Genomic DNA, 23,140 nt, shown 5'->3' with positions numbered 1-23,140 from the left:
CACCGGTCGCCCTCCGCTTCGACGAACCCCCATTTTCACCTTCATCGGGCGCTGAACGCTTCCCTTTTGCCTTCTCGTCCTGTAGCTGCTGAGATTCCTCAATAGTAAGGGCTCCTCCAAGCTGGACTCGCGACTTTTTGGCTCTCCGGCGCTTAGAAAGTGCCAAATTAGCCTCCTCCAGCATATGCATCCTATCGCGCATAAGGGTCATTTCATGGGCCATTTTGGTCATACCCTTCGCCATCTGGTCTACCGCATCTAAAATCGGCGTCGGAGAGCTTCCTTGATGGGTAGACACCCTCTTTTTGATATAAGTAGAGTGCTTAGTTGTTTGTTGGGGGTTGGACGGCGTTTGAGGGTCGTAGGTACTGGCCGTCCCTGGACGGGATGGGTTAGGTGTAGGCGTCCGGAGACGCACATTCAGCTTGCTAATTACCTCGTCAGGGTTATGAGGTACTAAACCAGATGCGCTGAATCCAGATTTGATGTTGGCTTCCGTAAAAACAGTAAAATGCGCGGCTTTAAAGGCGATAAAGAACTCGAGCTTGGTAATATGGTTTATAGAAGCCTTGATAAATAGCTCGATTTCTTTCGAATAAGCACGTTTTAAAGGCGAATAAAGTGCTATATCGAGAGGTTGGAGCAAGTGCGATGAATGGGGAGGCATACTAATAGTGATAATATCGTTGTCCTGGCAGTATGCCTCGAATTCGGCCGAAATGTGGCTCTCGTGGCCGTCGAGAATCAGGAGGCGGTAGCGACCCTTCGTCTGCGATCTGGTATGTTTATCGAAGTGTTTGATCCAGTCTAGGCCTGTCTCGTTGTTGGTCCAGCCATTGGAAGTCGGCTTGATCACCCAGTCGCCCGGTAAATCGGTTTCGCGGGACCAGTTCGCGAGGTGATATTGGCCTTGAACGATCAAGAACGGCGGAATGCACCAGCCCTGCGAATTAATGCATTCAATCGCCGTTGACCATTCCCGATTACCAGGCTGGACCGACTTCGCCTTTCCACGCCGCTCGGCGCGTGTTACGACGAGTGTTGACCCGATCATGCCCATCATGAAGCCGGTCTCGTCGAAATTCCAGATGTCTTCGTCGACGATCCCGTATTTCGCCTTTATATTCGCGACCAGCGCAAACCAGGCAGAAATAACTTTAGAATCCTCGCAAAGAGCCCTCTGGTAATCGTACCGACGATTCATTTTGGTCTTCAGGTCCGGGTTGCGGTCGATAAAGCGCCTGACCCAGTGCTTGCCGACGCGGTCGCCGCCGCGCGACGCGGTAAGGAGATTAGCCATATCTTCTACACCAGCGAGATCGGGAGGCATCCCTCGGATATCCAGATCAATTATATGCTTGCGAAGTACCTCCTCTTCAGTTGGATTTATTTTACGTCGTTTCGGTCGGATTTCGCGTTCTGAAGTTCGGCCGTGGATTCGATGGCGTAAAGTTGATTCGGGTATGTTGTAAGCTTTTGCTGCTGCTCTTTGGCTTATTTGATTCGGTCCGTTTCGTGTCGCTTGAATTGCTAAAACTATCCGATCTTCTTGGGATTGATTAGGCATTATGGTTGTGGAGGTATTACGCGTTGAAGTTTAATTGTATTGGAATTGAATTGAGGTGCGTCGCCAAGTGATATGCGTCGCGTAGTGGTAAACCACGTTATCGTTAAAAATATCATTAAAAATATTATTAATAGTATTAATTTTAATATATTAAATAGGAATATATATACGTTAATATTAATGTGTGCACTGACCGGTTTATTTCCACGGTCGCTTAGAGAGGGAGCAGTATAGCGCGCCACGTCGCGTTTATCTAAGCCACCTTTATGCGACAGATCAATCTAGATTGCTGTATAGAATCCAGTGTGTAACCAGCAGACGGGTAGGGGCGACCAGGGACGAACAGGGCTACCCCCCGGTTGCGTCACGTCAACCTGCTTTGTGGGACAGCAACATAGTCTATAGACGATTACAATGCACTTACCCTGCCGCGAGACACGTGATACTTCCATGTAGCAAGCATAACAGCAGTTGACGGAAGGCCATCTCGGGTTGTTGCTAACAGGATCTGATGCCCACGACTTCGTGTCCTGCTGTATATAACCCTTCTCAGGAAGGCCGGGTTAGAGTCCTCTCGAATCACCAAAAGCAGAGGCTCTAGCCGTGGTGCTTATTTCCATATCGCACACAAACATTTTACTGTGTAACGATGATGCCCTTTAGGAGACTACGGATTTACAGGATCTGCCAGACGAGCCACCCACATACATACCCGATAGGTACGTACAAGTCGAGTGGTCGAGAGCAAGGGAAGAAACTGAAACATCCATCTTTCCACTCCCGAGTCATGGCAAACGGAGCCGCGTCCGCACGTCAAGTACGAATCCTACCTTTTCCCATCCCAACGGCTGCTAGCATGAAAGACACCGACGCGGTTACTGTTGTTGTTTATGTAGGGGCGCGAGTTTCCGGCTAACCGAATACTGAGTCAGTCGCAGTCCTGTGTTCCCCCGTCATGACGTGTGAACCACGTTTTGCTCTCCTTCCTCGAACCCGCCCCTGCTGATTGATACCATATGTAAGGGTTACAGGCGTCGTGGATGTGTGTGCAACGCAGGTACCGACGCGGGCTGCAACACAAGCCCAGCACGAACCGACACACACTTTACTTTCGAAGCTAACTGAACGACTCTTTACCTCGTCCCCCTGGTCTGGCAACCAATGAGCAAGAAATAACGAGCCCAAACTGGACGGGGGGGCTGGGGTCTCCCCCTTCCTCCCCCTGATCATCTTTCTAGCTCCTTCTTTCAAGGTTTAGGCCGGCCCAAGCCACCCCGTTTGGATCTGCAGGTACCTTCTGATATCATGGCATCCTTGCTAAAAAGTCGAGAAACGACAACATAGACGCGTTCTGCCGTTTCTGTCCCGATGAGACGGGCGGGACTTACTTAGCTCTGCATGGTGCAAAGAACGACAACCATGGGCGGACGGGCAAAGGGTAAGCAAAGACGTCCTGGTTCACCAGATCCGGGCTGCGGGAAACTGCTCTTCTGGCTCTCGCTCCGTCCCATTTACTCTACTACCCAGGAGGGGCAAGTTCAACTGTTACTCTATGTGACAAAGATACCTAGCAAGGGGATTTAAACTGGTGCATGTTGAGTCGTACGCTTGTTTTTTTTCTCCCCAACAGTCAAGCTCAGCTGAGGCGTGGTCGAAGAGGGCCTTTTATGGTTATGGCTCGGACCGATACATCTTTGGAAAAAGAGCAGCTGAGATAATAACCTCGGAAACATTGTCGAGCTGACTTTGGGCGATGGACTAGGTACCGTTGCGACGGCCTCGACAAAATTGAGTTCGACTGGTACGCCTCGGAGATACACATCAATCTGTCAATCAGCCTCGTAGGGTTTTTTGCGTTTCGGTGGCTTCATGTGAGATGAAGAAAACGTAAGGATGGATGACATGTGCAATGGACGAAGAGTGAGTCACGGTGAAACAAGGGCGATGAGTGTGTTGCGGATACGGCGAGATCGAATAACCTTGGCTCTGATAAGACTTCTCGAGATAAACTCTTTGGCAGCCAACATACTTCCATCTTCGACGAACCAGTCTCAAGACCAATGTTGGATACCGAGGTAGAAATGAACATGACAGCGGTGGTCAAACTGCAGCGGATCCGTCTGAGGTCGAGATATATAAGGTCTAGACTCCCTCTGTGAGAGTGGCGCACATCAATCAGACCTCACTCCTTGGCGTTGTTCGATTTTATAGATAAGCATACATGGACATGCTGTTCCGTACTCCGAGTCTACCAGATGGTTCGAATAGCCCAGCATGGTAGATGAAAATGGTTGGGTCTAAACATTTCTTAGCATAGCCAAGCTACACGAAAACCGGCAATCGTGGGGGGCATGATCAAGAACTCGCAGGCGCGAACTTCATGTGAAGGATACTGGGTTGGCAGCCGTCACTCGAAGATAGAGAGCATCTTGAACAGTTTTCGGTTTCACTCGTGGCATGTCCTCATGATTCAACCCCCCAGGCGCATAGTTCATGTTGAGGGGGTACTGTCCTGTCTTGGTTGTCATTTGTAAATAGGGGGTATCTTCAACGGTTCGCCGGCTTCCTCTCGCCCGACATGTCCTTCGGGCGGCTCTCCTCTTCATCGCGTATTCCTAGCGCCCAGCTTCCCCGTAGACAAGAAACCCCTATTGCCCATCTCGGTCCTCCAGCCGATCCCGAGCACACCAAACACGACCCGCCCGTCGCTGTCCTCGACCACTGCGCTGCCTTTGCCATCCTCCTCGACGACGAAGCACACCTGCTCGACCTCGCCCGGGTGCAGCACCGGCCGCGGGCTCTCGCTCACGATCCAGTTGGCATCGCGGTACCGCAACCCCGTCTCCAGGTTCAGGACCACCCGCTCGAGCTGCATGGCATCCTCACTGCAGTTCTCGAGCTGGGCCTCCATGATCCAACGCCTCTTCTGTCGGAGCTGTTTGTTCTCGTCGTCTTCCGCCAGTTTGGGCACCTTCCTCGTCGTTGCCGTATTGTAGGGTAACGGGCCCACCTTGGTCCGCACAATAAGCGATCCCTTGCAGACAAACTGGTACAGTTTGCGGAACGTCCGCGTCCGGCCACTCGTCTCCGTCGCCTCATAGTAGCTGACCGTGACGGCGAGCACGTGGTTCCCCTCCTCCTTGAGGTCGAAATTCACAATCTTCTGTAGCGTCTGGCCAGGCTCGAGATCCACGCCGCCGGCGCCCGCCGCATCTGCCGCCGCCCCCGTTGCTTCTGTTGTTGCAGCCGGTGTGCCGTCGTCGCCGTGCGGACCCAGGAGGAGCTTTTGAACTGATGCTGATCCGGGTGTCTTCATCTCTGCCTCGATCTTAACGTCTCGGATCGACTTCTTCTGTGACTGCCCCCTCGCTGGTGTCTGCGCCGTCGCGGGAGGCTCGGGCGGGATGTCTTGGTTCGCGCATAGTGTACAGCTGAATGTCTCGCCTACGTACGCAGACCCAAACGAGGGCGGGAGGTTGAGGATCGGGGTGAGCAAGAAGGGGTCCGGGTTCGTCCCGGCGGTGGACCGGTAGGCGAGAGACGCGGGAACCAGGTCATCTGGCGCAGCGCCCGTGGTTGACTGTAGTTCGGAGGGTGCGGCTAGGGTGTGCTGGGCGACCAGGGATGGCCTCGATAGCCTATGCGAGATTCATGTTAACCAGGACGTCATCTTGCCGCGACAGACTCTCAATGAAGCTATACCGTAGTACTTTGAGAGAGACCGAATGCGGTTCTTTGACTGGGTCCATCGACGGATAGCGCTCGTGGCTCATTCTGGGTAGACTCCGCGGGCTACTTTCCAAGGCACGTTTGCAATAAATGCAGGGTCTTGTGATCAGGACGACGGTTGTTGAGTTGTTGATTAGTACCCAGGCCATCAACAAGAGCTTTATCGATAAGCGACCTATGATCTAACGCTCGCTAGGTCGCACGACATGGTGGGGTTGGCTGTCTCGGACTCGCTGAGGTCGCTGACAGGGGCAATGAATGGCTTTGCCTGGCTTAACGGGAAACGGCAGCTAATGCTTAGGTATCTCCAACCATGCAGTTGCTTTAATCAATATATATTCGTTACCCTTTGTATCTGATTCTGGGTGGGTATGTATCCTATCCTGTCTATACTCCAATGAAAACAACGCTATAGTCCCAGAAACGAACCTCTAGTCCTGTGCATGTGAACGCCAAACCCAATGATGTGGACAATCTGCTACTAAAATTGTACACGTGCGCCTATCCCCCTTCCGATATACCAAACAGACTCCTTCCAGTTCCCCAAACGAACGTCGACGTTGGCGCGTGCATCTAGTTTCAGTTGACCGCCCAATGCCTTCCGGACCGCGTCGTAGCCGACTGACCCGACTGACCACTGTACTGGCAGCCTGGGCGTGGTTGACTGGCCAGGCGGTGCTTCGAATGGTAGCTCACGTACAATGCGACCTATTTTCTCCGTGTGGTTATAGAAGGCGGTGGCATTGACAAAATCAATGTACATGGTGTTGAATTCCAACGGCGAGGCCAAGGTGAAAGTTGCCGTCGAAGTAAAGAAATGGAAAGTGGCATCTCGAATGAAATGGGACCTCTCCTCCGGAGTCCGCCCAGGCAGTTCAAGTTTTGGAGCTGCCAAAGTCAGGTTGAATCTCGAGAGACCTTCGCAAATGGCTCGTTGGCCGGGAATGCTATCGCGATGTGCTTTGACGGTGATGCTCGTGTTGAATCCAGAAAGGTATTGGGAAATCAGATCTCGACCAATCTGGTGACCGCTTTTTCCACTTCTCGAGGGGTTCCATGTCGCTGTAACTAAGAGATCGGTGTTGTTTCCTTTCACAATCTCCACATTCTCAACAGTTGCGTCTGCAAGGACTGTATCGTTGTGTAAGACGTGGATATTGGCATAGGGCACAGTCGCCGTATAGGGCGTGGGATTGGTCACGTTCACCAGCGCCTGAAGGGTAATCGATGTAGAAGTGGTGTCCAGAATTCTCAATGAGCGAACCTTGGGGGCAAGGTCGCCCATCCAATTTTCCCCATCCGATAGTTCTGTAAGACAGTTAGCTTCATTAGTATTGCGAGGCGATGCGAGGGAAATCTGGCTTGTCCTAATAGACATACCACCCCAAAAGAGCGACTAACAGGCTTAAAATGATGAAGACGGACGTTTTACTGGTATCATGCCCTCAGCTGGCACCTCCTTGAGAACCAATTGACCCAACGACGTTTCGACTTTCACGTCTACCGCGGCCTTGATAGCTAACTGAATATTCTTCCGACCAAAAAGGAGCTGTTGGACTACGTCGCCAAAGACCGAGCCGTTTGTGATTTCAAGTGGCGCCTCATTGATGCGGGAGCCGATCACCAAGGAAGCTTCGTGGTGCTTATTTTCCTCGACTCGAGTGGAATTCGCGTCCTGCCATTTCTTCAGGTCGAGCACGCCAAGCTCGTGAGACTTGTAGTAAACGGTGGCATTCGCTCGGACCTTGGTGACGTTGATGCCGAAGTTCATTTCCGATGGAAGACCTGCAGTGACCAGGATGTTGCCGGAAACCGTAGGGTTTGAAGCAGGATCATCCGGGTCGGCGAAAGGGTCGGGCATTGTGAAATGTACGTCCGACATTGTGAAGTTCCTGATCAACCCGTCGAGGCTTTTACCCGGGAAGGCCACCGGAACGGTGATACTGGATAATATATCAGCAATCCACCGAGGCGTGCTGCCGTCAGGTCTGCTGCTACCGCGCACGTAAAGGGTGGCAGGCTCTCCTTGCATGTACTGCTTGAGTATCAGGTCTAAGGGTGATGACTTTGAGTCGGGACAGTCGCGTGTCAACGACTCCGGTAGTTCACGTATGATTCCGTGAACGTCAGCTTGAACGTTGGAGCGAGGCTTTACGGACATCTCGCTGGTCACTGCATCCGCAACGACGATAAGATCATCCGTGTCGCAACCGGGAACCAGAATCTCGAAAGCGAGCTCGGGCACATCGAGTTTGAGCGGGTAATCGTTACGGGCGACTATGGTTACCTCGGCCAACATCGACTGCTTGTCTCCTGGGCCTGGCACATCTTTTACATTGAGACGGGTGATATTGTATTGAGGCAACGCGGGTATTTTCTTGGCTGTAATTCAATCAGTGGGTGCTCTTGAAATACGTGCAAATACATTTTCTTCGATATCCTAGAAGAAGACTTTCTGGCCCAGGTAAAAGGATGAGAAGGAACGGTAGAGGGATTGACCTTCAAAGACCAAAGATTCCGCGACACTGTGCGTCCCTAGAGGCAAAAGGCCAGACTTGAGAGCAAGGTCTGCCTTTCCCTCCAGACGCACACTACCCAGCCTCCCTTCCAGCCACTCATTGGCGATGGATCGAATACCATCCACGTTGCCCGGGACAATGTCGGTGACGAAATCGAAATCCGTCACTTCGCCGTCCTTAAGATGGATGACCAACGGAGGGAGAGTAGCTGTTCCTAGCAACAGGTCCTTGTAGTCCGGGAGCGTCACGACGATGGTAGTTTCCTCAGTCCCAATCTGACTGGCAACCCATGTTGCTGCCTTGCCCACCCTTCGCACATGGCCGTTTGCGACTCTTGCCCCATCCAAACGGAAAGTCGCCTGTATTCTTGCTCTTAAGCCATCTGCCGTGATGGATTCGAGCGAGAGGCTGGTAGGCTCAACAACAGCGGCTTGCTTGGCGTATTCTTGCACCGCATCCGGTACGATGTAAGCTAAAGCGATAATGGCGATGACCGAGAGGCCTAGGACGGCCATAGCAATGAACGAGGGCCATCTTCGTGTCGCGGTCTTTCTGTGGGAGCCATCGCTCAACTGCGACCGTATAGAGGCGACTTCGTTTTCAGGCTCGTCGTTGTCTCCATCGTATCGCGGAGTATCGGATGTGCTGGAGAGCAAGGGGGTTGTCTCTCCAGAGGTGTTGCCTGGCGACTTGCCCTTGGCAGCAGCAGCTGCAGATAGCAGCGGTGATGTTTCGCCGCTAGCCATGGTGTGTCGGAAGTGGAAGCGTGATGCGTCGTCGCGGGGTCACCGTGCGGGTGGTTGCGCAGACACAATAAGGCGAGTACGATTGTGGTACCATGTAAAAGACAATGATTTATAGCACTGTTTGCATCCTAGTTGGGCCAGGGAGTGAGATGTTCCATCAGCCAGTGACAGCAAAGGAGCAGGATGGGCACACGCAATGGATGAAGAATGATGGGAAACGAAAGGAAACAAGGTTGGGCTGGCAATGCGGTTCTCTAGCTAAAAGTAGCGACAGGCAGAACTCGTCATCACCCGGGCCAGCCAACCAGCCTACGTTCATCACTGTTCCTGTCAGCTGAGACAGAAACAGACCCTGGGCAGGCTGGGAGCGGCAGGCACGATTCAAACAGCGGTAATCTACGGTTCCGGCTAGAGCCTGAAGCGGAATAGTGTTATCTGGGGAACCAGCCTAACATGTGCATACGATTCGCAGTGGCGATCACCCTCAATTTCCATCAAGGCAATCAATTGATGGTGCAAGACTCTTCTGCTGAACGACAGACTTTTCTTCGGGAAGGTTAGGCATTTGGTTGATTTGATGCACGGAATACCGCCCCTCGTATTCCCTGTCGTTGTCTTGGATGAATTTGACAGAGTTCAAACCGCGGGAAATGGCTTGTGTGTACAAGTTCGGATGGTCATTTCACCAACACCTGGCAGACCATACCTCGTCAAGCTACCATACCGGACTAGCCCTGCGCCCTGCGGCCTGCGGCCTGCCGGGGGTCCAGAATGCTTTTTTCCCCGGCAACCAGCTGGGATCGCCGGTCACGGAGAGCAGCCAGCTGCAGGAAACTAAATTTACCTCCTCCAAGTCTCTTATTCCCTGCATAATATGAAGTGACTCAAACTGACTCCAAGTGCACATTTCGGCCTACCATTCGAACTAAAACATAGACAGCACGGCCACTGAACCAATCGTGCGGTATTCGTCTCCAGATTTGATCTCCATACTGGATCGGAGTGAGTGCCTTTCGGTCCTGCCTGGTTACTCATCCAATTGAGCCTCACAGCTTCCCTCGGACCTCACTTACACGGCGTGAGCGAGGCGAGTGACTTTTTAATAGCACTCTTTTCCAGAATATCATTTGGAAGGCGACACATTCCGAAGGAGCTTCAACTTACTTAACAAAATGATGTCACGGCCAAGAGTGATTAGCCTGCTCAGGACGGGCGCCAGGGGCTTCCATACCACGCCCAGCCCCAGGACCCGTCATCTCATGACCATAGGTGACCTGAGCAAGGAAGAGTTCACACAGCTGGTTCGAAATGCGGCTTCCCACAAAAAGGCCGTCAAGTCAGGCAATGCTCCCCAGGTATTGAGCAGTGGCCTTCTGGGCAAGACTGTGGCTATGATGTTCAGCAAACGAAGCACCAGGACTAGAGTCTCCACGGAAGCTGCCGTGGCAATCATGGGTGGCCACCCCATGTTCCTGGGAAAGGACGACATTCAGCTCGGAGTGAGTACAACCATACCTCTCAGCGCTACATCAAGTACTAAACAACTATAGGTAAACGAGTCTCTGTACGACACCTCCAAGATCATCTCCTCGATGACTTCTTGCATGGTTGCCAGAGTGGGACCTCACTCAGATGTCACTGGCCTGACAGAGGGCTCAACCGTCCCTGTCATAAATGCCCTGTCGAATGATTTCCACCCGCTGCAGACGATCGCTGATTTCCTTACCATCCACGAGGCGTTCCCGCCATCTCCAGGCAGCACTGATCTCGTCCGGTCTGGCCTGAAGATCGCATGGGTTGGAGATTCTAACAACGTTCTCTTCGATCTGGCCATTGCTTCCATGAAGCTAGGTGTCCAAATCGCCGTGGCCTCTCCCACCGGCTACGGCATTCCTCAAGACATGGAAAAGTTCATCCGCTCACAGGCAGAAGGCGTTGACCGCCCTGGTCAGCTGGACCTCCACACCAAGCCGGCGGATGCCATCAAGGATGCCGACATACTTGTGACGGATACCTGGGTTTCCATGGGCCAGGAAGAAGAAACGAAGAAGCGTCTTCAAGCTTTCGAAGGTTTCCAGGTCACGGACGACTTGGCCGCCAAGGGAGGAGCTAAGGAGGACTGGAAATTCATGCATTGCTTGCCTAGGCACAAGGAGGAGGTTGATGATGCTGTCTTCTACGGACCCCGCTCGCTAGTCTTCCCAGAAGGCGAGAACCGGCTATGGGCGGCTGTTGCGGCGCTTGAAGCCTTCGTCGTGAACAAGGGTCGGATATTATAAGCGGCAATTGGCCTTTGCAGGGGTGATTCGACTGCAGAGTCACGTCTAGTGCAAGGCACAAAATATAGTAAATCGCACCCTGCAACTTTCGTCCCCGAAAGCTTCTATTCGGAAAGCTCTGGGGTGCAATTTCCATGAATGGCATCACCGATAATCTAGGTGAAGTGGTGCAACTATTAGCCAGTTGCTTGTTTATCAGTCGATTATCCCAACGGCCTCAGATGTTCCATAACCAGCTATCCTACATACCTCGAGCCAAATCTACTATAACCGGCTAGCCCTCGCCATCAGCTATCCCGTTTCATTATATGTACAGTCAGTTATGCCCTGTAGTAACCTGACTACCAATGACTACTAGTTTCCTAGAATTCGAAGAACGAAGTCTTCAGGGTGTTTTCCACGAGGAGCAGCATTGAGATGTCTAAAAGGGTGATGCGAAGGATTTTCATTTTTGTATGATGGGAAACAATGCGATTAATCCATGATAATCTAATAGTCACAGGTGATGTTCCCCTTTCTTTGCTTTTGAGCCGGCCAATAACGCCATAATCGAACACATATGGGATTCCACAACCCGACTAACCAGGGGGCAGCTGGCTAGCATCAACAACCTCATCGGCTTCCATAACGAGGCCGTCCTCATCAGGGCCATGGAGAGGGGATCGAGGCAGTGCCATTAGGCCAGTTCGCGTTGACTCCAGAATACCAAACGGCGCGATAAGCTTCAGGAAGGAGTCGATTCGGTCGGGTTTGGCAGACCTGGAGTTTGTCAGTTTTTGGGTCATTGATAAGTGTAACATGCCACTTACAGCTCCACGATGCAACTGTTTGTGCTGATATCGAGAACCTTTCCCTTGAATTGGTGGGTGAAATATGTGATAGACTTCAGGTGCTCATGCTTATGGCGCAGCGCTTGACTAGCAGCCAACTTGCTTGGGTGGTAGTCGTTGGAAACATCGCTCAGAGTACGCTCGTGGCCCTGTTTAGCATCTTGACCGGTGGGCGTCTCGTCTTGCGTGATCTCCCGGTGGTGCGCAAGGAGCTCCTCGAAGTACTCGGGCCCCAAGATGTTGATCTTAGCCAACAGAAGCTCTCGCTGGACGAGGGCGGCATTGGTATAGTCCAGCACGGCCCAGACAGGCACCAGATCCTCCAATTGGCGGCGGGCCTGCTCGACAATGCCGTCCTGACCGGTAAGGACGATGGTCATGCGAGACAGGTCGGTAACCTCGGTGTTGCAAACGACCAGCGAGTCGATGTTGAAGCCGCGGGCGGCGAGAATGCCGGAGACTCGCGACAGCACACCGGGCTCGTTGAGAACCAGGCAGTTCAGGACATGGCGCTTGGGAGGCGTTGTGGACGGGTTGGGGGTCTCGTAGAGGATGTTGGAAACCGCGGCCTGCGCCGACCAGGCCGAGGGTTGGTCATTGCTAGGGAGGGGAGCCGAGCGGCGACGCATGGCCTTGTAGGCAATGGCCGAGGTCGAGCTGCTGCCCCATCGTCGCGTGGAGATGGTGGTGGTGGCGGCAGTGGCCTTCGCAACGGCCTTGGAAGTGGCCTGGAAAAGCGTGCGAGATGCCATTTTTCCTGACCGTTGGTGAAGACTTCAGCCTTCTGATCAGAATTGGGCTATCCTCGGAAGTGCAACAAGAATAATAATGGCGTAACTTGAGGTGTTGACTCAAGACCAAAATTTCGTTTGCCGGGAGCTATTATCCATCCACGGCCTATCCAGCGCTTGCGATACCGGAACCAACAAGCTCGAGTCTAATACAAATCCGGACTCACGTTGTACCGGTCACTGGGACAGCTGAGCAAACACGGCGTGAGTTTAATGGTAGAAAGTAGGTATCAATCGTTTACACGTGACCGAGACCAATGCTGATGAGACATTCTGCTGCCGAATTCCATCGTGGCTACCTTTGAACTCATTTCCTATCGGCTATTACCATGGTCTGGCCAGGATAGCCAATTCGACGTCAACTCGACGTATGTTGAAAAACTAGGTACCTAAAATAAGCATACCTGTACCTACCAGCAGCCGGGTGTTATCCCACATTCTTGGAGTAACAGGCCAGTCATTGATTGGCCAACAATGTGAACGTAAAGTGGGGTCTTTCGTAGCTAACCAGCCTGCCTAAGTCCAGCGCAGTAACCTTTTTAACAAAGGCAAGCAGCGCAGCCTCTCGTCGATAGCTTCAGTGGTATCGCATATCCCGTCTTAGCACGTCGGAAAATTTCCCCTTCCACACCAAGACATCCACGCCGCTTAGTTACCACGTTGCGCGAGTGCACCTCTCTCAACATCTTACTGTCATTCACCCAACATTATATCTCCATACAAAAATTCGATTATGGACGACTCCGAGCGGCGCGTGAAGCGCTCGCGTTTCGACCAGACGGAGCCTGAACCTCGGCGCTCCCGTTTTGACCGCCGTTCGCGCTCTCCTCCTGCAAGAAAGGCCGATTCTGGCCCCGGTCGCGATCGCAGTCCCCTCAGCCGAGGCCCTGAGGGCGATGGTGCCGAAACGAAGCGCAGCTCTGCCGTAGATGCTGCCGCTGCTGCAGGTTGGTTCTCTTTCCATTGTTGCCGCCCGGCTGTCGCACGTTTGGGCTTTCGCTAATCTTTGTTGTCGCCAGCTGCTGCCGCTGCTAAAATCAACGCATCGATTCAAGCGAAGAAAGGTATTCAGCATGTCGATGTGCCACCGATCAAGTCGACCTCGTCCGAGTCGCCTGGCCCCAAGTCGACGCCTGCCAACATCAACGGAGAGATTTATGTTGCCGACGGCGACTACATCAAGGACATCGAGGTCAACGACCTGCGCAACCGTTACCTTTTGACGAAAGGCTCAACACAGAAAATGGTAAATACCCTTGATCATTTCAAACTGATCTCTTCAGGACCTTCTCTCGTGTCGGCATCCTCCCCAAGGATAGCTGATCGCATACCTCCCCTGTTTCTCGTGGCCGGGTGCGGACAAAATTGCTCACATAGAAGCATGCTAGCTCGCCCACCACTCCCCTCTGTGGCACCTGCTGACCTCACCTGCTTGATTTAGATTAAAGACGAGACCGGAGCCGGTACGAACTACCCAAACTTCCTTACTTGATTCGTGTACAGAACTCAGATTGACTTTGTGAAAGATGTCACTACCCGCGGGAACTACTATCCGGACAAGAGCATGGCCACAGCTGCTGTAAGTATTCGCAAATCAGAATGACTACTATGGATGGCTAATCTTTTGTTAGAACCCTCCGCTTTACCTTCATGTCACGAGTACATCGAAAGCCGGCTTGGACGAGGCCATTGCTAAGATCGAAGAAATGATGAAGCAGGAGCTGCCGAACCTTGTGGACGAACGGCGATTCCGCCGCCGAGACCAAGAGCAGGTTGAGCGCGATGAATTCGGTCGCCGCAAGTGGCCCGAGGCCAAGATTCCTATCAACCTCGAACCCATCCCGGGCTTCAACTTGCGCGCACAGGTGGTCGGATCTGGTGGTTCGTATGTCAAGCATATACAGCAAGAGACGGGTTGCAGAGTTCAAATCAAGGGGCGTGGCTCAGGCTACCTTGAGGCTGCTACTAACCGAGAAAGTGACGAGGATATGTACCTTCATGTTACGTGAGTTGATCGCTATGCTCCAGCAGATTTGGCAGTCTCCTGAACCAAGTACTAATTTTATCCTAGTGGCCCTGATCCTAAGATGGTCGAGAAAGCCAAGGAGCTTTGCGAGGACCTGCTGGAGAACGTCAAGGAGCAGTACGAAGACTTCAAGACCCGTCCGCCACGACAGCACTATGGTGGTCATGGCGGTCACGGCGGCCATGGCGGCCACGGTGGCTACAACAACCACGGAAGATCCGGAAACGGTAACGATTCTTACGGTGGCTATAACAACTACAGAGACTCGCCTGGCCGTGGTGGTGGCGGCGGCGGCGGCGGCGGCAGCGGCAACTCTGCTTCCCTGCCCCTGCAGCTACCCCGTCTAACGCAACAGATGCATATGCGCAGCAATACGCGCAGTACTACGGTGGACAAGACCCGTATGCCGCATATGGGGGGTTACGCAGCGTAAGTCCCAAACGACCACTCTACACGTCCTGGGTCAATGTCGAGCTGACGGATGAAACAGTTACATGCAGTACTATCAGCAATACTATGCAGCAGCCCAGGCTCAACAGCAAGGATCGCCTGCTCCTCCTCCGGGTGCGCCTGCTGAGGCCCCTCCGCCGCCGCCTAGCGAGGCACCACCACCACCCCCGCCTCCCTTCTGGCTCGCCGCCCGGCGTTGGTGTAAGTGTGAAGTCGTCTACAGACTGCGTATAGCATGCGATGGACCTAACTGACCCTGTTGAATTAGATCCCCCCTCCTCCCGGACTCTAGGTAGTGGAAGACGGTACTGTTTGAGCTAGAAAGGCTGACTCACAGTTTCGTCACCGATTGGCGGTACAACGTTGAACAGGAGCGCAGAGCGTGGAAAAGTATATTTGTATTGCGAAGATCTGTTGCTGAATTAATCAAGACTGACTTTCCCAGCTTTATATTGCTTAGTATACTGTGTAGGTAACACGTATGTGAGCTGACAAGTGACAGGCTCTATAATAACGCTATCTCAGCACATGCAGTGTTTTGGTGATGGTAAGTTGGGTGTTGGTGTTAACAGCCTAATAGTGTAGGAAGCATTGCATCATATCCCTGCTTCACCTCAATGTGGTCGTCGAACAACCCCGAATGTGATGAACCACCCAGGTGGTCGGCTCTCAGGTGTCCTTGGGGCGAAATAGGGACGTATCAGACAACCCCCTCGACTTGATCGGCATCAGGCCTCGGTCCAACCCTGTAGCACACATGGGGGTTTGCCCAAAACTACTTGGCCTGATCATATTCCTCACGCAAGGCAAGTGTTTCTTGATGGCTGCTCGAAATTCTCGTGATTTATGCAGATTCGAAACCACTCCTGGCCGTTGGTATTCCCAGGCATGTTGAAACCTCCAGTAGACGGAGAAGACTCGGGGGTTTAAGATACAAGGCGCAGATGCCGCTGTCGGAGTGAATCTCTTAAGAGCTCCAGCCACTGTATTTTATATGTCGTTACTTTGGACATGTTAAATATGAAATTCTTGCACATCTCATAACCCCTACTGTGAACGACGATCCCCTCGTTCCGTTGCGCTCGTGAACAGGTACCCAATGACGTCGGAGGGTGAGAGCGAGAAAGCGAATTCTGGGGTCCAGTTGGGACCCGCTGTTTAAGGTAATTAATTATTGGCTTTAAGTAGAGCTCAAGCTCTCAACACCCGCGAGTCTTGAGAATTGAAGCATTCAGAGAACCTATTCCAGTCCAATCTCAAAACATACCCTGAAGTATACTTATATATCCATGTACCTGCTCAACCAGCAAGCCTACTTACATGACCGTTCACTCTTCACATTTATACCTCTCTGCATAATCTGCCCCGCATAAACCCCACGCGCAGAGACGGGCCCAAACAGTCAAGTCGAATCGAAGCCAACAACAAAACCAACTAGATTGAAAAGAAGGAGAAACGAAAGGACGAAGGAAACAAAAAAAGCACATGATTAAAAAATGCTGAGAATCGGAAGGATTTCTCCCTACGGGCCACGACCGCGTCGGTCCGCCCGGCTGGTCATGGTCTGGGTCGCCTTGTTCGCCTTCATCGTCTTGGTCACGTACTGGATCAACGCGCGGGAGCGCGCCGCGACGACTGTCATGTCGTCGGAGCCCCTCGCCGAGAACATACTCATGCACGACAACATGGCCAGGGACGACGCGCTGCGGAACAAGATTCGTCCGCCCACTGCCCGGGGGCCATCGAAAGCACCTAGGTTCTGATGACTTTTGGAGGGGGCAGGGCTTCGGTTGTTCCGTGCAAGCAACGGTTGAACGACCAATATGAAGAGCTGGTACGGACAGGGGTGTTCAATCTGACTGCCTGATCAAAAATCTAGCTATGCGATGGTCAGGAAGTGATGTGGGCACGTCACAGCATGGAACAATGCAGTCCAACAAAGAAAGAAGGGGACTGGCTAGCTAGCAAAGCCGAATTGTAAATGTTCTAGGGGACAAAAGCCTTGTGTTGCACGAACAACAATATCCCCCCCTGTTGTTGCGAGGGGATATTACACCCCTTACTGCTTACTTTATTGGGTGGCTGCTGGGAAAACCGCGGCTTACATGGTGTCTGGCGTTTTAGGGGTTCGGATGTACAGTCAAATAAATATTGTTCGCAAAAATAGGGAGGTTGCCGAAATGGCAATGCTTGGCTCTCGGTGATCATAACGAAATATATTCTTCTACACTATACATACCATTCCAACAATGTTTCTCTCTACTTCAACAACACGCCCTCCAGCAGCACCTGCCTACCTATTCAGCTCCCTTCTCCTCACGGTCGAAGATACTAAGCTTGCAGGATTCACAAGAAGAGCCCGCTCTTGATGCCTCTGTCAACTCTCTCCTGAAGGTCATCGGGCATCTTACCGAGACGCCTCTCCTCCTCCTCCTCCTCCCTCATCCTTCTTCATCTCGTTCTCCGTCTTGCCGTCGCCCTTCTCCGGCTGGACAGGCGTTGTGGGACGCTCGCCAGTCGGGGTCGAGGGGGGAGCACTGGTGCCGGAAGGGGAGGGGCTGCGGAAACCTTGACCTGAGGAAGACATGTTGGCTGATGGTATGTGAAAGTGGTTTGGTTGGTTGGTAGGCGGAGTTGGTTGTGAAAGGGTGGGTTGAGGGGTGGTGGTTGCAATGGCCAGTTCGAGGAGCATCCGCTGGATTTTTATATCTGGGAATATCGCCGTAACAGTTTGATTGTTACGGAACTTGGATGGCGATGTCCAGAAGGAAAAGAAGACTGGTGTTTGGCATGCAACATGATGCCTGTAATCGATCCCTTCACCCTTCACCCTTGTTACTCGAACTTGTTTTCTGGGGCTTTCGGTCAATGGCTACATCAGGACCAGCAGATAATTTCAAGAAACAGACCTATCATAACAACCGCAATTTTTAGGGCTCCCAGTAAACTACAAGATTATGTTACTCATGCATCTTGTCTGCCAGTGATGTCACCAGATTGGGCTGTCTGCCTGCCTTGTCGAAGAACGAACGGGTATAATGATTGCTCGACTATGCTACGCCTCACGTCTCGCTTCCATCCACCTCTCTCTCTCTCTCTCTCTCTCTCTCTCTCTCTCTCTCTCTCTCTCTCTCTCTCTCTCTCTCTCTCTCTCTCTCTCTCTCTCTCTCTCTCTCTCTCTCTCTCTCTCTCTCTCGATTAAGTAAACTTTTCCGAACCTCCGACCGCCGCACCCCCGGGCGCACCGTAAGTCGGTGATTCGCCGCCCCCGGCAGCCGTCTTCGCTTTGGAAGAAGAGCGCGAATGACCGCCCCCAGCTGACGCGCCGGCCGCTGTGGCCGCCGCCGACTCGCTCAGACCGTTCTGCGTGTCCCAGATACGCAGGGCCGTCATGACGGCCATGAGGGCCCAGCGCGGCCCCATCTCGCCCGTGGCGCCGCTGCCGAGGAACTTGAACTTGACGACCTTGCTGGCGCTCCAGCCCGAGACCTCGGCGAAGACGGCGACGAGCTCCTTGCCGTCGCTCGACGCGCCGGCGTCGCGGGCCCGGCGGGTGCCGCCCACGCCGTCAGCCTCGCTGTGGATGCGCACGAGCTTCCAGCCGCTGTTGAGCTTGTCGAGCTGCTTGACCTCGTTGCCGCGCGAGTGGCGCCACTCGAACCGCTCGCGGGTCCACTGGTTGGATGCTGGGTCGTCGCCCTTGCCCTCGCCGCCAGCGGGGGTGATGGCGCCCAGGGTACCCCTCTGGACCTCGAGGGAGAAGGCATAGCCTGCGCCCGACATGGTCATGTGGGGCTCGAGGGGCTCCTCGGTAGTGGGGCGGCCGAAGTTGGGCAGGGCGGGGATGGTGATGAGGGAGGCCTTGCCGGTGATCTTGTTAGCGAAAGTCTCCTGGCCCGGTTCCTTGTCGGCCGAGGCGAGGGCGGGCGCGGCCGGGTCGGGCCCGTTGTGGAGCACGAGGCTCGGGTTGCCAGAGATGCCCGAGTGGATGGTCAGCGTGTAGAGGGGCTCCGATTCGTGCTCGCCGAGGGTGTAGACGAGGGACCGCCCGGACCGGGACTTTTGGTGGTACAGGTTGAAGGCCGCCGGGAACTGGCGGTAGGGCGTCGTGGCCGTGCCAGGCTGCAATTGCGGCGCGGCGGCGGAAATCGCAGACGAGGGACGCGGCGAGGCCTCGTTGCTCTTGCTTTCGGTGTAGGGGGAGGAGGAGCCTCCTCGTGCCCCGCAGGCTCGGCTTCCTCTGGTCGTCCCATGGCAAGCGGAGTGTAGAGTTCAATGGCTTGTTGAGGATGGATTTGTACCTAGGTAGATTGAAGAACGGGCAAGAACAGGAAGAGAGCGAATGTTGACCCTGAGATGTGTACGAGCAAGCACGTGCCTCGAAGAGACAAAACAAGGAAGTTTAGGCGCGCAAGTTGCCGGTAGTCAATGGTTGATGCAGCCGGGCAGGTTAGTTCCTGGAAAAAAACAAAACAAGCTAATAAGTCAAGTAGAGCAAGAGCCCAACCCTGGCGCGCTGTACTCGTAACCCACTGTCTACTAATTCTATAGGTATGTGTTTCCCATCTGCACGACATGCGTAACCCACCAAGACCTGATCGATTTGGGGCCGTGGCATGTTCATCTAGCATCATGGCCAATGGAGGCATGTCTAGTGGGGTCCCCAGTACCCAAAGTCACCCGTCGTCACACATTGCAATACTCCGTCCTGGCACATTCTCGAAAGCACTTACCAAGCAAATGGACTACGTATACAATCGCTTTCACCTTTGGAATAGTAGCGCTTGGCATTTACAGGCAGACTTGAGGGGGAGCGACTAGCACCCGATCTTGAGCATGGATTTCGGGAGTGGGCAGGAGAGCGACTAGAAGCATGACTTCATGCTTCGTCTGGCAAAGGGGAGAAGAGGGACAGGGGAGAAGGGGAAGTGAGGCTTTTGGAAGGACGGTCGCCGTAAAGCACATGACCAAAAGGTATCAGGATCTTCACAATTATCTTGTCAGCATTAAGTAAGAAACTTCATATAAGAATACAATCAAGGGATATGCACCTTTTGGAAAGCCCCCGGTGAAGCTATTGCAAGCGTACACCCGCCTCCTTCCGCTTCTTCGTCTGCTGAGCCGCTGCCGAGCTCATGCCCACGTTCTGGCTGGAATCGAGGACGCTCTGGGATTCGCGGCGCTTTTCATCCTCAATCTTCTTCAAGTACTTGTCCGTCTTGCCCTTACCACTGCCCTTGCCGTGGAATTGGTGACTCAGATGTTTGAACGCTTCCTTCTGGTCCAGGGAGCGGCCGTGGTCGTCAACGTAGTTCAGCTGCACATTGGGCTTATACCCCTTGTTGAATAGTTCGTTCATCTGCCTAGCCGTCTGCTGGTCGCGCATGTTGTTCTGCTGGCGTGCATAGTCTTCCTTCTCGCGTGCCGACATACGGTCCAGCCTGCCGCTGGTACGGTCACGCTCGCGTTGACTTCGTGCATCATGTTCGAGTTTCTGTTCACGCAACTTCTTTTCGGCCAAGAACTGCTGTTGGTGACGGAGGTTGTCGTTCATCTCAGAGGAATTGTTGTCCTTTATCAGGTTACGTTCCCTCAGTAACTGCAAAGCGGCACCAATGCCACTGCCACTGCCGATCGTCTTCTCCTCATCAACACCAGCGGCGGGGGCCTCTGCGGGCGCAGACGTCTCCCTCTGGCGGGCTTCAACCTCGTCTCTATCTACCATAGGCTTGTCTTCGTCGGACTCGTCATCCATAGCCGTGGCAGCCTCCGGGTTTGGTGTTTTTGGTTTTCGTTGTTTCCGATCCTCGATGTCTTCTTTCTTTAAGCCAGAGATGAACTCAGAGGTCTCGTCGATAACGAGACCGCCCTGGTTCTCGCTGTGTTCATCGTTTTCTGGCCCCGGCGTTTCAGACTCTTCCTTCAATTGCCGCGCAAGGTCTTCTGGGCGAACACGCTTCCGTTTCTTCAGAGCTTCTTTCCTTTGCTTGGTTAAAGTAGCCTGGAGGTCCTCGTCATCGGCTAACGACGTGTCTTCCACCTTCCGCTTTCTGCCAAAGGACACAGCACCGGGATCGATGTCCATCGACTGATCGTCTGCTGCGGGAGCCGAAGGGAAAATGTCGTCTTCGTCGAGGGGACGTTGCCTCGAAGTCTTCTTCTTCTTTTTCGGCTTTTTCACCTTGACTTCGGAGATATCCAAGTAATCCGAAGAAGGTTGTTCGTCTTTGAAGATGTCTAGGTTGATTTGTTGCAGCTTGCGGTCCTGGGCCTGGCCTTCTGCCACTTGCGCTTGATAACTGGTACCCTGAGCGTCGAGAGTAAATCTCTTCGCCTTTTTGCCATGAATCTCCTCGTCGTAGTGCGCCAGGATGCTGGTTTCGCCCCCCTCATCAGCAGCGAGTGGATCGTAAACCGGCTTCTTCTTCTTCAGGTTGAGTCGCTCAGAGAGTTTCTCGCGGTCGCGGAGGTCGATGTTCTCAAGTTCGTCGCCTTCGTCATCGTCTCCGATGACATTGGAGTCCTTCAGAGTCAGGACCTGCTCGTCGCCATCTTCAAAGGCAGATATCTCGTGTGCAACTCGGACGCCTGCTAGATCCTTGGACTCGTATTTGACTTGTGCGGCAGCGGCGGCTTCGGCGGCAGCCATTTCTTCCTCGAGCTTGCGCGCCTTTTCTATCCGCTTCTGTCGCTTCTTCTGTGTCATCAGCCAGGATTTCGCATCGACGCCTTCGCCCTCGTCGACTTCGCCCAGGCCTTTGCCCTCGAGCTGCTCAGTCCGTTTCGCCGCATCGCGCGCCTTCTTGATGGCAGCGGCCTTCTCATCGCGTCGTTTCTTAGCCGCTTCGGCATCCTGGATCTTCTTGAAGTTGTCGTAAGCGGCCGCCTCTCGCGTCTCCAAAGTGCTTGCCGGCTCCTCTTCCTCGTCGTCAGAGGCAGCTTCCTTGAACTGCGGACCAGCCGCGCCAGGGACTGGCAAGGGCGCCAAGCCCTGCTCCGCGCGAAGGCGGTTGAATTCGGCGATCTCTGCGGGATCCATCTCGAAGTCAAAGTATCCTCGACGGATGGGTAGGAGAGAAAGCGATGATAAAAGACCGGCAGATAATGGTGGTGGCCAGTACAATTGCGCAAATCGTTATCGTGTCCAACCGCGGTTTGATACCAGAGTCTACTGCTGCAGCCTGGTCAGGTCCTTTCTTTGTACGTCAAATCGGTTTATTACGGGGCTGGTCTGGCTCAGAAGAAGCTTCTGCATCTGCACGGTACTGAAAATCTTAATCAGCAGGACCCACTTCTGATCGATTCCAGTGGTTCAAATAGTGCTTCTCTCGATTCCTGCTTACAGGAATTTTTTCTTTCCTCTCTCATCACAAAACAAAACTCCGGATCTGGTCCTGACGGTCCTCTGGTCGTGTCCGCACGACTCAGGGTCGATTGTCAGGCTACTCGTATAACTTATGGAGCCATCATTCATTTCCATGATGTCCATTTCCTATCGACAGATCCCAGAACAATCGGCTCTCTCACGCAATGGTTCGCCCGCAAGGGCTTGAGCCGGAGCAGAGGGATGTTTCCGAGGGCGCTATATTCCACCCCTTTACCGACGGATCATTGATCCATGAGGCCGAAGGAAAACCATGGCATTGCCCACATTCCATCAAGTAGTCCCCTCGCAGCAGGTGCAGTATCATGCAACTTTTGTGCAGAGGGAGTAAGCCTCCCATGTAGAGACGACATCATCGAGCTATAAAGTGAAAATTATGCAGGGATAGTTTTCTCGATGCGACCCTGGAAAACTCAGTCTATCAGCTGTTCACTGGCCTTCGGCCCATTGTTCAGCGCCACTTTGTGTTGTGATTGAAGCAAAAGCCGTTCATGATACTCTACGCTCATGTTGCAATTGGCCTTCAAATATCAGTTTCTCAACATGTGTGTACGGAAAAGGCCCGAGTCACGGCGTCTGGGATGGGTTGATGCAATTCCCAATGCACGCTCCATGACCTCGTGCCTTCTACAAAAAATCTAGAAGACACGATGTAATGCTGCTTGCGCAGGAGGTTGCCCAAATCTCCGCGCTGCACAGGGCCAGGAACACCGTGATTTGCTTGCCATCAAGCACTCCTCTTCAGTAGCGGATTTGGATTTGCATGCTCGAGGTAACCTAGATACTCATGTACACACAAACACATGTGTACCTAGGAAT

The 23,140-nt window shown here is 53.2% G+C and overlaps 7 protein-coding genes across 7 annotated transcripts; 3 read left to right on the top strand and 4 right to left on the bottom strand.

Annotated features, from left to right (window-relative positions):
* Positions 1-4,169: 4,169 nt before the first annotated feature.
* On the bottom strand, positions 4,170-5,340 carry PG986_009220 (uncharacterized protein; the record flags this gene model as incomplete). The annotated part of the gene is made up of 2 exons (XM_066845442.1): positions 4,170-5,205; positions 5,270-5,340. 2 exons carry the CDS (start codon positions 5,338-5,340, stop codon positions 4,170-4,172), a joined length of 1,107 nt encoding a protein of 368 aa, XP_066697840.1.
* Positions 5,341-6,701: 1,361 nt separating this feature from the next.
* Positions 6,702-8,561, bottom strand: PG986_009219 (uncharacterized protein; the record flags this gene model as incomplete). The annotated part of the gene is made up of 2 exons (XM_066845441.1): positions 6,702-7,678; positions 7,796-8,561. The coding sequence occupies 2 exons, from the start codon at positions 8,559-8,561 to the stop codon at positions 6,702-6,704; spliced, it is 1,743 nt and encodes a 580-aa protein (XP_066697839.1).
* A 1,172-nt stretch (positions 8,562-9,733) lies between these two features.
* PG986_009218 (ornithine carbamoyltransferase- mitochondrial precursor) lies at positions 9,734-10,840 on the top strand (the record flags this gene model as incomplete). Its single annotated transcript, XM_066845440.1, has 2 exons — positions 9,734-10,060; positions 10,112-10,840. 2 exons carry the CDS (start codon positions 9,734-9,736, stop codon positions 10,838-10,840), a joined length of 1,056 nt encoding a protein of 351 aa, XP_066697838.1.
* Positions 10,841-11,418: 578 nt separating this feature from the next.
* Positions 11,419-12,422, bottom strand: PG986_009217 (acetolactate synthase; the record flags this gene model as incomplete). The annotated part of the gene is made up of 2 exons (XM_066845439.1): positions 11,419-11,599; positions 11,650-12,422. The coding sequence occupies 2 exons, from the start codon at positions 12,420-12,422 to the stop codon at positions 11,419-11,421; spliced, it is 954 nt and encodes a 317-aa protein (XP_066697837.1).
* Positions 12,423-13,194: 772 nt separating this feature from the next.
* Positions 13,195-15,137, top strand: PG986_009216 (KH domain-containing protein; the record flags this gene model as incomplete). The annotated part of the gene is made up of 7 exons (XM_066845438.1): positions 13,195-13,408; positions 13,481-13,707; positions 13,903-13,924; positions 13,988-14,040; positions 14,093-14,466; positions 14,533-14,916; positions 14,978-15,137. Coding segments are annotated over 7 exons (1,434 nt in total), but the record flags the coding sequence as incomplete, so codon positions are not given.
* A 1,296-nt stretch (positions 15,138-16,433) lies between these two features.
* Positions 16,434-16,700, top strand: PG986_009215 (uncharacterized protein; the record flags this gene model as incomplete). Its single annotated transcript, XM_066845437.1, has 1 exon — positions 16,434-16,700. One exon carries the CDS (start codon positions 16,434-16,436, stop codon positions 16,698-16,700), a length of 267 nt encoding a protein of 88 aa, XP_066697835.1.
* A 1,435-nt stretch (positions 16,701-18,135) lies between these two features.
* PG986_009214 (U5 small nuclear ribonucleoprotein) lies at positions 18,136-21,976 on the bottom strand (the record flags this gene model as incomplete). Its single annotated transcript, XM_066845436.1, has 2 exons — positions 18,136-19,059; positions 20,027-21,976. The coding sequence occupies 2 exons, from the start codon at positions 21,974-21,976 to the stop codon at positions 18,136-18,138; spliced, it is 2,874 nt and encodes a 957-aa protein (XP_066697834.1).
* Positions 21,977-23,140: the final 1,164 nt, after the last annotated feature.

This window comes from Apiospora aurea (assembly GCF_038362705.1).
Source record: "Apiospora aurea strain CBS 24483 chromosome Unknown utg000006l_segment0_segment0, whole genome shotgun sequence".
Classification (NCBI taxonomy): Eukaryota; Fungi; Ascomycota; class Sordariomycetes; order Amphisphaeriales; family Apiosporaceae; genus Apiospora; species Apiospora aurea.
Note: the sequence above shows the minus strand (reverse complement) of the source record. Positions and strands in the feature narration are given on the sequence as shown.